At 25.6% G+C, this 13,138-nt stretch overlaps 1 protein-coding gene across 1 annotated transcript; it reads left to right on the top strand.

The window, feature by feature from the left end:
- The first annotated feature begins 628 nt into the window (after positions 1 to 628).
- Positions 629 to 1,249, top strand: LOC124932106. The gene has a single exon (XM_047472714.1). The coding sequence runs from the start codon at positions 629 to 631 to the stop codon at positions 1,247 to 1,249; it is 621 nt and encodes a 206-aa protein (XP_047328670.1).
- Positions 1,250 to 13,138: the final 11,889 nt, after the last annotated feature.

Raw genomic sequence — 13,138 nt, 5'->3', positions numbered from 1 at the left:
AAATTATATTTATAATTATATTTGTTAACTCAAATTTATAACATAATTTAATTTTTAACCTTTGATAGTTTATAAAAATGTTAGATTTAAAAAAAATATTTTATTTTACGATAAATATAATTAATTTTGAGTTTTGTATAATAATAACTATATTAAATTATTTTTTTTTAATTTAAGATAATATATTTTTTAGATATCAAAAAGTATAATACCTTACCAAAATTAACTTACCAAAATTAAGATATATCAAAATTAAAGTAATATAATTGTATGAATTTTTATTACCAAAATTTGTAGTGGTAATAGATATAACATATTCATATTCCCTTAAAGTCATAAAAGTAACCATATTATGTATATTATTATTAATTGAAATAAACAAATAAATTATTAATTTAATTATTTTTAATTAGATATGACTAAATTTTAAGTTAGATTTAGAAAGTAAATATATTTTGAAAGTGAATAAAAAGTTAGATTTTATATGACTAAATTTTAGTTGAAGATTACACATCAAATTTTATAATACCAAAAGCCCAAATATCTTCTTCTCCTTCTCCTTCTTTTATCATCTTTGACATTTCAACACCATCCACTTTCTCTCTCTCTCTCTCTCTCTCTTCCTCCAATGGCGTTCACAAGAACTTCTCTGTTCGTATCTTTCTCAATCCTTCTGGGTTTTCTCTCAATAGCATCTCAAGCAAGACCCGGACGCCCTTTCCATCCATGCAATACCCTAATCATCTTCTCCACCACAACCACAACCTCTTCTTTTCCCCTTGATCAGAACCCTAATTTCGAATCTCAAAACCCTTTTCTCCAATCTTCTTATTCCAACGATCAATCAATTACCTTCCTCTTCACCGAGGTTCGTCGCGTCCTCCCAAATCGCCTAACCATTCCATCGGAACCCTCAAACTTCATAGATCGGGAAGAGATTCAACAAGAAAAGCTACCGTTTCCCTTTGATCTGTATTCATCATCCTCTGTTGGAGCTTCATTCCTCGATCGCACTAATGATATCTTAAGCGTTGTGGGTTCGCTTCTATTTGGCGTCGGCTGTGGTGCTCTTACATCCTTGATTCTGTACATGATTTGGTCCCTTTTCGCACCTAACCACTTTGAATTTCTTGATTCCGAGGATGAATCTGATGAGGAATTTGAATCGGACCCAAAGAAGATGGGCTATGTTAGTATTCCTGCTAAGGGGGATTTGATTGCTGTTCCTGTGGCTAAGGAAGTCTGCTAGAAACAAGGTCTTGTTTATTTATCTTGTTTAAATTTGAACTTTTAAGCTTTGCAATTTCTTAAACAAGATCATTTACTTCTACAAGACCATTAAGTATGATCATTTGTTCTTCTTCCATTGTGTTTCATCAGTATATATATATATATATATGTTATATTTGCACCTCTTGTTCCCTGTTCTTTGATTTGTGTAGCATTTGAACATGAAGATAGTTCTGTGTACATCTTATTCCCCATATGTTGCTCAATGTGTCACAATCACTATCTAATTGGAAAATCATAAAAGTCTGAATTAAAAGTCCAGATTAAAGAGAGATTAGTTATAGGAGATCATATTATGATAAATATAGGATATTTCATCATGATCCAAATGAATACCCTGAAGCTCCCAAGAACATAGAATCCTTGATTCTTGATTGATTACCATCTTGGATTAAGGGGCTTACTCTCGATGAAAGCATTAAGTGATCATTCCAATGGATTGTTGTGCACTTTGTTCTTGTGTTTTTAGGATATTTCTCTTTCCCAAGTTTGAACTTTCTTCGAAAAGATTAGGAACCTCCATTATCTTTAGTGCAACTTCTTCAAAGCATTGTTGATTCTATTTCTTTGTAAAGGTTTCCCCTTCGAGTCACAGTCATAGGCAACAACAATTTCTTGTGAATTCAGATAAGATCATGTTTGTCATGGGCAAGAACAATTTCTTGTGAATTCAGATAAGATCATGTTTGTCATAGACTAGAACAATTTCTTTTGAATTCAGATAAGATCATGTTTGAAAACATAATTTTGTAACCTTAGTTTCTCATTTAGATCCGATTTCAGATTTAGAAACATAAAGAATTTTCAAATGAACTCTCGGATTTAGAAACATAAAGATTTTTCAAATGAACTCATTAGAAGAATTCTTTAGATCATCTCTAACCCACTTGTAAACTCAACTCCATTATAGATTTTAACCCTCCAACCATTATAGATTTTAACCCTCCAACCCAACTACCTGCAAACTCAAGTGCATTGGGTTTTCCTACAAAATTTCTCTCAACTCAAATATGTATCCACACGTTCACATACTCAAAAAGTTTTTAAAACATTCATTTCAATCCTCTTTTGTTTTTAATTAATTTATATAACTTATTTATATTTTAATTTATTTATCTATGTTTTATTTATTTATATTTTAATTTATTTATCTGTGTTTTATTTATTTATATTTTAATTTATTTATATGTTTAATTCATAATAATTTTAATTTGTTTATAACTTATATTTAAATTTGTTTATATTTTTTACCTATTATAAATTTATAATAATAAACAATATTGATAAAAAAATAATAAATAATAAAAACAATTTTAATAAAATAAAACACATAAAAAAAATGAAAAAACAAATTATTGATTTATAATTAATTTCATCAAAATTTTTAATTGAACGAAAATTTAAAAGTAATTAATAAGTTATTGTAAAGTTATGGGTTTAATTTGTAAATTTAGGTAAATATATAGATAATATTGAAAAAATTAAAAATTATTATAAAAATGAATATTCTAAAAATATTCTTTTAGTTTGATTTTAAGTTTTTGAGTTAGAAATGAATTAATGTTTGATAGGATATTTACTGTGTTTAATCGGATATTTTCTGCATTTGGGTTGGAGATTGTACAAAATCTTTAAAAGTAACCAACTAAGCACACATAAACCAACACAGTTTTTTTTTTTTTTTTTTTGATTTTGTAAAAAAAAATCTTATTTGATAAAAATAGTTGATTATTTGGATTTATTTATAAAAATGTTTTTTTATATTTAAAATTTAAATTTAATAAAAATAAAATAATAATATTTTAGTTGATAAAATAAATGATTTGATATATTAAAATTAAATGACAGTGAAATATTGAGAGATTTTTTTAAAAAAAAAAAAATAGGTGAAATATAATTTTTAAATCTAAAAAACTCATATCAAACAAGCATTAGAATAAGCTTTGAGTTTATTTTATACCAAATAATTAAATCCAAATTGTTTGTAACATTTTTTTAATCTTTCAAAACAGTTCAATTTGTTTGGATATAAGGCAATTTTTAGAGTTTTTTAGTTGATTAATATTATACCAAAATCAATCTAGATGAAATGGATAAATAAAAACAAATATCAACCAAAATTATGTAAATTATATTGTTATTTCTTTTTCATTAAAGTTATGGAATTGAAAGTTGTAAATGATTTGGTTGAGTTGTTTTTCATTCAAAAATTCAATTGTCATTTGGTGACTGAACAATGGTTTCGGCTTATTCTAAAGTTGTTCAATTTGATTGGTTTAGTCGTTTCAAACTTTCGCCTTGATTGGATTCAAACACCGTTTTTGTTCAAGTCACGTAATTTTGAATGCATCATTTTTTATGATGGTGTCCATCGTTCAAAAAAGAATGACACATATTGAAGATATCTAAAATTTATAAAGTGAAGTGAAGGTCTCTATCAAAGTTTAAAAAAAAAAACAGTGGAAGATATTTCCACTTTTTCAACCAAATAAAAATATATATCTTCTCATAAGATTACAATCAATTTCCATATGGAAGGTGAAAGTGGAATATCTTTTTCACACATATGCTGTCACTTTCACCTGTTGTTGGGCCTGGCCCAGTTGAAGGGCCCATTTTCTGCATTCTCTGAATTTTCCTCCCCCACGGACAGAAATGGGCCAGTGTTATAAAATTCAAATAATAATAATTGGAATTTACTATGGACCTGGGCCTCATTGGTGTACAAAAGAACGGTCCACCTATTTACATTAGGATTTAGGAAATTCCGTGCCGAATAATTTTCCATATTTTTTCAATCATTTGATATACTGTCTTAATGTTTATCTTATTTTATAAATTTTAAATATAAAATAATTTTAATCAAAAAAACTCAATTAATTTTTTTAAATAATTCAAAATTTATTTTTAAAACCTTCTAGCTTTATTGTTATTAATTGATAAATCGGTAAAGAATATTATAATTTTATGCCATATTTAATTAGTGGCTGAGATTTTTGATTGGGTAATGATGATGTATGTAAATTTAAGATTATTTGAATATTCTCATTATAATATAAAGTTAGGTGTTGGAACTAGTTTGATTTTGGGATTTTTTTTTTTTTTATCAAAAATTCATTTATCCATCTTATTTTTTTTTTAATTATTTAATTTATTAACAAAAAATATTCTTATTTCATATTTATTAAATTTAAAATATATAAAAGAAATTTAACCTACAAAATCCCCAAAAAAACATTTTTTTATCTAACAACAAATTATTTTGGAAAACCATTAAAAAAAATAAAAAATCAAACAAGCTCTTGCAGAAGTTTTTTCCTTTGTTGTCAATCGTTATTTAGGGATTTTTTTTTTTTAAATTACTAAAACAAATAAATATAAAAGTGAAAAAATTACAAATGAAAGGATATAAAGAAAAACCAACAAATAGGCTAACATCAGCAAAATAGTAAGAAATGTTAATATTATTCCAACTCATTTAAAACCAACAAATTCATTTATTAAAACTTAGGCAAAAATAAATAGGATCGAATTCTTTAAAATTACACCAGAGAAATATTTGCCGAGTGAACATGATACTTTATATGCGACTTTATAATTTAGGTCTGGTTAGGATTGATTTTTTAAATAATTTAAACAAAATTAAATATTATTTCACTCTCCTCTCATATATTACACCACTTAAATCATTAATTAAAATACTAAAATACCATTTATTTTAAATTATTATTTTTTTATTTTATTTATATATACCTTTTAAGTTTTTTATCAAAAATAATCATTATCTCCTAAAAAAATCATCAACAATTTTTCTCTCTTACTTTAGGTTTTTAAATAACCCCAATCTGAATAAGGCCATAGAGTTATTTATTTTATAAAAATGTTCATACAATATTATATAGACGACGATTGCTTAAACCCAATTGAAAAAATAATATAAAAATACTAGTGTCCAAATGTGAAAAAGCACCTCCAAAATACAATGGGATTAACCATTTGAAGAACAATACTCAAAATATAAGTTCGAAAATCCCTTTAAAGATTAATAAGTTTACCGATTGCTTCCACCGGTTTTTCCATAAAGACCTCTATCGTGATAATAATTGCGTTATTGAGCAAGCACATAAGTCAGTCACGATCAATGAATGTTCTACGATTCTTTTCTAGTCAAATGATCCACTCCAAGATAATCGAGAATAAAACACAATAATTCAATTCAACAAATTGGTTATAATTATAATTATTACCGAAAACAACCCTTTTCCCTCGGTGATATTAATATCACCGAAAGCTTTTTTTGCTCTCATCGATAATTCTCGGTAATAGTGCATTTTTTACTAGTGCAAACTGACAGTTTCAATCCAAACTTCTCATCAACTAAAAATATATATTTAATAATAATAGTAATACTAAAATTAACTTATTAATTATATTTCTCAAATTATAAATAGTAATACTAAACATTCAAAAAAAAAACTATATATATATTTCTTCACAATCTCTAGGTACGAATAATTTATTTTAAAAATTACATAATAGTTACCCTTATGAACCACATATTCCAACCAGACCCATTATTTGACTGGTTATTTTATTGTATGATTTGATTGTGTTGTTAAATTATACTTAAAAATACACAAAAAGATAATCATCATCTATGATATTTAAATTGGAGTCTTCATTTAAGTTGTGTTATTTTATGTCTCTTTGATGCTATTTTTAATTAGAAGTGTAAATAGCTGACCAAAATTGATAAATCGAACCAATTAAATATAATAAGTTTTTGATTGATCAATTTTGTTTGAAAAATGATATGATTTAACCGAATTAACTATATCTACATATTTAAAATTTTAACAATAAAATAAGCTTTTAAGTTCAATGATTAGTAGGGGTGCAAATGGGTAAACAACCCATATTAATGAATATTAATAATATGAATTGAGTAATTTAGTTTGTAACACATTTATTACGTTTTTTACTCGTTTAATATTCAACACGTTTTTGTTCTTGTTAACACATTTTAATCCGTTTAACAACTATTTGATTCGTTTGACCTAATTTAATATATTTTGACTTATTCAATACGTTTTAAACTCGTTTAACTAATATTTGATTCGTTTGACCTGTTTTGATCTGCTTAATACGTTTTTAGTTTTAACAAAAGTATGTAACTCGTTTTAATCAATTGCACATGTTTTTGGACGCTTAACACGTTTTGACACATTTATACGTTTTTGACATGTTTAACACAATTTTCACACGTTTACCATATTTTCACATGTTTAACACGTTTTTGACATGTTTAACACGTTTTGTCACATTTAACATGTTTAAATGTTTTGACACGTTTAACACATTTTTGACAAGTTTAACATGTTTTGGCATGTTTAACACATTTTGACACATATAACACGTTTTGTCACGTTTAACACATTTTGGCACGTTTAACACGTTTTTGATATGTTTAACACGTTTTGGCTCATTTAACACATTATGACATATTTAACATTTTCGCTATGTTTAATTAGTTGTTTGCTCTGTCTAATATGTTTTTGACATTATTATACGTTTTTTTATCCGTTTAACATATTTTTGATTTGTTTAAAATTATTTTAATATTTTAATTACTAAATTAGCTAAACAAATAATACGTTAGATTAATATGAGTTATTTAAATAATATTTAAATAAAATATTGAATATGGTAAACTCTGTTAATTTTTAAAAACAAAATAATTCATTAAAAAATTTTAGAATAATAATGATATATTAGTTCTGTATGACTAGACAATAATTAATAAATATATTATTAATGAGTTTTAAAATTTTTAATTATTTTTTATTTTACTATAATAGAGATCAACTTAGTAAAATCAAAAGAATATATTGGAGTTGAGAGATAGTTAATTTATATTGAATTGATAAGAGATAATTAAATGAAATTTATTTAATTTGGGTAATCCTAATCCAATCCAAATTAAACACCACCCATATTCAACTCAACCCAAATTAATATTTTGAGTTTCAATTAGGGTTGGAGTTTGGGTCAACCCAATATATAAATAATATTATATAATTTAAATAAATGTTATATTAATTTTGAACTATTCAATTATTCAAATTATTAATTAAAAATACTAAATTATGTTTAATTTATTTCTATAAAATTTAAATTTTAAATATATATATATATATATATATATATATATATATATTTGGAGTCATTATTCAAATTATTAATTAAAATATTAAAATGTATCTAATTTACTTTTATAAAATTTAAATTTTAAATACAAACAAAATAGTACAATAATACAATCAATTAAAAACACAGTTTTTTTTATCAAATAAGATTTATTAAAAATTTCGCAAATAACCAAAATCAAACAACCCTTAATAGTTTGTAAATATAAAGTCCGCTACTAATTATCTATTCATACCAACTAATCGTGTTGGTGATAATTTCTCAAGTCCGTATTCTTCTCATTCCGTGCATTAAAGGAAATGACGTTCGATTTAAAGTTCTTTTTATTTGTATTTTATAGATTTTTTGGAATTATTTTTTCATTTGAAAGCCTTTTTATAAATATCCTCTATTGATTTTGATGAATTTCTTGTTATTTTAAATATATTTATATATGGTTAGTTATTATTTAGCATAACTTGTTCTGAATTTGGTTACATCCTTTGAACAAAAATAAATTTTATTGAAATCTTAATATTTGCAAATGTACTCTATGTAACGTTTAAATTTGATTTTTTTAATGTTATTTTTTTTTATTTTTTTTAATTATAATTATTTCTTATGTAATATATATATAAAGTCTAAGAAATTCTAATTTTAATGAGTGGAATGAAAATATAATAGGAAGAATTTTCATATTTTTTATTCCATTCATAGTGAATGACAAAACATTGCCTATTAAAATTCCTCTTGTCTATATTACTATAAATATATACATTACAAGTTTTTGGTTAAAACAACCCATATCTAAGACTTTATGGTATTTGATCTTTTAGGATTTTTTATTTATTTTATTTTGTTTCTTGGATTTTTTTTATCACATCACTCACCTCTAACTATTAAATCATTTATTTTATCAAATTAAAATATTAAATACTTTAACTTTACTTCTATTAAATTGAAATTTTAAATATTAAAAGATATTTTAATAATTAAACTAATTAAAAATTCAAAAAAAACATTTTTTTTATAAAAGAAGTTTTTTTATAAAATCAAATTAATTCCCAAAAATTCTAAATCAGATCAATCACAAAAAGTTAATATTTTTAACTAATATATATATTTTTTAATAACTAATATATATATTTTTAAATTTAGATATTATTATTAAACTAATATTTTGTGTTTTGAATTTGAAGTTAACATGTCAATATATATATATATATATTTTTTAATGAGAATCAAACATTATAAAACTTCACATTTGAACTATCCTGATAAGTAATGTAAAAACAATATTTTAATATTATAAATATTATATATTAAAACAATTATTATATTGTTCTTACAAACATATAAATGTTATTAAATTATAATTTTATAATATTTTAAAACATATTAACTAAATTGTAATTTAAGGCAAATTTTAGTGGAATTGAAATTAAAATTTAAATGTCAATTCAAATTACAAGTTCATTTCTTCAAACATACTTTTAATTCAACCAATTCAAAACCTAAAAATAACTTATTTTTATATCAAACAAATTTATTTAATTTTATAAAAAGTCTCAAATAACATAACATAAAAAAGCTCTTAAACTTGAGTTCATGTCTCACTAAAATCACAATTTAAACTCAACATTTGTAAGGTCAATCTATCAAAAATTTAGTCAAGGTATTAAAATGAAAGTCAATTTATTTTTCAAATGAATTTAACTACAAATATGGTAAACAAATTAAAAATAATATATATATATATATATATATATATATATATATATATATATATATATATATATATATATATATAAAACACTTATACATTCACATTTTAGGATAATAAAAAAAGAAGAGGTGAATTATCCTAACAAAATAATTTTTAAATGGGTTACAAAGTTATTTCTAATTCAACTTATTCACTAGGTCAAAATGCGATATATATATATATGATAGTCGTTTAAACGTAAATATAAAAACAACACATAAAATACAATGAGATTAACCATTAGGGAGCAACAATGAAAATATAAGCAAAAAATGCTCACCAACGAACAAACATAACATAAAATCAAATCTTTAACGAGTTAGAAGATCTTCCAAGAAAATTAATAAGTTCACTGACCGTATCCACTGGTTCTTCAAAAGAAATCTCCCCAATCATCATAATAATAACATTGTGGAGTAAATGCATCGACCGACTACGATCACTAAACGTCATACGATTCCTTTTAAGACAAATAGTCCACAAGAAAATAATCAGGATGAGAACTCATCGACTCAATCCGATAAATCTCACGGTTTTTATCAAAACATCTCAACAATCGACAATTAACTCAAACATCACTCATTCAATGCCAATCATATTCTAATGTAAGCTCTAAATCACAACCACTCATTTGATATGCAAAAGCAAGTGATACATCATTTCCATCTCTTCACAATACCTTCTACAACGACTAATCATAATGCATATATCATCCGTCAAGATCCCTCAATGCATGACACTTCAAAAAAAGAAACAAATTTTTTAAAGGGAATCTAGAATCCCACACATTTTATTCACTCTATCTTATTCATTAAATACCTATATATATATTTGTATTATAAACGAATAATACAAAGAACAAAAGAGAGTCAAGGAAGAAAGATTCTTATTACTTATCAAATGGGTGACCTTACACCATACCATACATGTCTTATTTAGAGGACTAAAAACAAAGAGTAATAAATGTAGAATAGGAAATGAAAGGTCTTTATTAATGATGAAATATGAAAGACAAAAGCTCATACATAATGACATTCATTTATTATTATATTTATAATAATCCCACTTAGATGCCATTTGCATACTGTCTCATTAAAACCTTACTAGGAAACCCATAGTGAAGAGAAAAATAGTGCAGTACGTATGCTTAGTGGGATTATACTCCCCTCTTTGTAAATCCACTTTATGCCAATTTTATACACTAGCTTTTCAAAAGTCGTAGTAGGCAATGCCTTTGTAAATAGATCTGCTAGATTATCTGATGAACGAATTTGATGAACATCAATATCACCTTTCTTTTGGAGATCACGAGTGAAAAAGAATTTTGGTGATATGTGTTTCGTTCTATCGCCTTTAATATATCCTTCATTTAATTGTGCAATACATGAAACATTATTCTCGTATAAAATTGTTGGAGAATTCTTATTTACTAATAAACCACATAATTTTCGAATGTGAGGCATAATTGATCTCAACCACACACATTCTCGACTTGCTTCATGAATAGTTACGATCTCTGAATGATTTATAGATGTAGCGATAATTGTTTGTTTCATAGATCTCCATGATATAGCTGTACCACCATATGTGAATACGTAACTCATTTAAGACCTACCATTATGAGGATCAGATAAATATCCTGCATTTACGTACCCAATCAATTCACCTTCACATACATATGGATAATATAATCCCATGTCCATAGTTCCTTACAGGTATCAAAAAATATATTTAACTCCATTCCAAGTATCTTTTTCAGTGAAGAACTATATCTCGCTAGTAAATTTACTACAAATGATATATCGGACCTAGTATGACTAGTTAAATACATTAACGCTCTAATAGCACTCAGATATGATACTTTAGGACCAATTAATTCTTCATCACTCATACGAGGTCGAAATGAATCTTTATTTACATCAAGAGATCTCACAATCATTGGACTACTCAAGGGATGTGCTTTATCCATAAAAAATCTTTTTAGTACTTTTGATGTTTAAGTAGATTGATGGACAAAAATTACATTCTTTAAATGATCAAGTTGCAAGCTAATACATAACTTTGTTTTCCCGAGATCTTTCATCTCAATTTCTTTCTTGAGATAATCAATTGTTTTAGATAGTTCATCTGTTGTTCCATTAATATTCAGATCGTCCACATAAATTGTAATTATTATAAATTGTGATCCAAATATCTTGATAAACACATATGAACATATTGAATCATTTTAAAATCAATTCTTTAACAAATATTCACTAAGACATTTATACCACATACATACAGATTGTTTCAATCCATATATAGATCTGCATAATTTAACTAATTAAAGGTTTCGACGATCTGAACTACATGCTTTAGGCATTTTAAATCATTCTGGGAGTTTCATGTATATGTTGTTCTCAAGGGAGCCACATAAATATGCCGTAACAACATCTATTAATCTCATCTGCAACTTCTTGTGTATTGATAAATTTATCAAATATCTAAATGTTGTTGCATCCACCACAAGAGAATATGTCTCCTCATAATCAATATCAAGTCTTTGCGAGAATCCATAGGCTACAAGTCATGCCTTATATCTAACAATTTTATTTTTCTCATTTATTTTTTCTTATAAATACACATTTATAACCGGTCGATTTAATATCTTCGAGGGTACAGACGATAGGTCCAAAAACTTTATGTTTTGCGAGAGATTTAAATTCAGCTTTAATCGCATCTTTCCATTTTGGCCAATCATTTCTCCGTCTGCATTCTTCTACAGACTTTGGTTCAAGATCCTCATTTTCATTAACAATATCGCATACTATAGCATATGAAAAAATTTCATCAATGTCAATTTCATCTCGATTTCATCTTTTCCTAGTTAAAACATAGTTTGTAGAGATCTCTTCATTTTCAGGTACATGTGATTCTTCCAAAATCATTTTTTCGATGACTTGGTACTCTTTTAGAGTAATTGTTTCCTCAATTTGAGCTTCTTTTCTTTTTTGAGGATTTTTATCTTTGGAACCGATTAGTCTATCACGTTTCACTTGCATTTTGGGCTCGTTAGTAGTAATGAGTTGTCCTTGAGGGACATCAATCCTAATTGGAGCATTTGCAACTGGAATATAAAACTTTGTAACATTTTTAGGGTTAGTAAATGCATCTGGAAATTGATTTGTTAAATTTTGCAAGTGAAGAATTTTTTGAACTTCAAGTTCAAATTGTTTTGTACGAGGATCATAATGAACTAATGATAACTCACGCCAGATTATTTCCTTTTCTAACTGCTTATTTTCCCTTTTTAATGTTGGAAATATCATTTTATTGAAATAACAATCGGCAAATCGTGCCGTGAATAAATCACCCGTCAATGGCTCAAGATATTTAATTGAAAACAGTGATTCATATCCAACATATATCCAATCTCCTTTGAGGTCCCATCTTTGTGCGTTGTGGTGAAACAACTGACACATATATTGCACATCCGAAAGTTCTTACACATCCAAAATTTCTTAGATGGAAAATATTTGATTCCTGACCATAAACCATTTCTAAAGGGGAGACTTCATTATAATTTGTGGGTCTGATACGAATTAATGTTGCCGCATGTAAAATAGCATGTCCCCAAGCTTGTATTGGAAGTTTCGTTTTCATAAGCAATGGTCTTACAATTAATTGAAGACATTTTATCAATGACTCTACAAGGCCATTTTGTTGTGAACATGTGCTATTGGATGTTCAATATTTATCCCAATTGACATACAATAATTATTAAAAGCTTGGGAGGTGAATTCTCCAGCATTATCAAGACGAGTATATTTAATTAAATAGTTTGTGAAGTGAGTTCATAATTTGCTAATTTGAGCAAGCAATCTTGTAAATTCTTAATTATGAGTTCATAATAAACAC

The sequence above is a fragment of the Impatiens glandulifera genome, chromosome 1, assembly GCF_907164915.1.
Source record: "Impatiens glandulifera chromosome 1, dImpGla2.1, whole genome shotgun sequence".
NCBI classification, from domain to species: domain Eukaryota; kingdom Viridiplantae; phylum Streptophyta; class Magnoliopsida; order Ericales; family Balsaminaceae; genus Impatiens; species Impatiens glandulifera.
The sequence above is the reverse complement of the archived record's forward strand: the minus strand, read 5'-3'. Positions and strand labels throughout refer to the sequence as shown.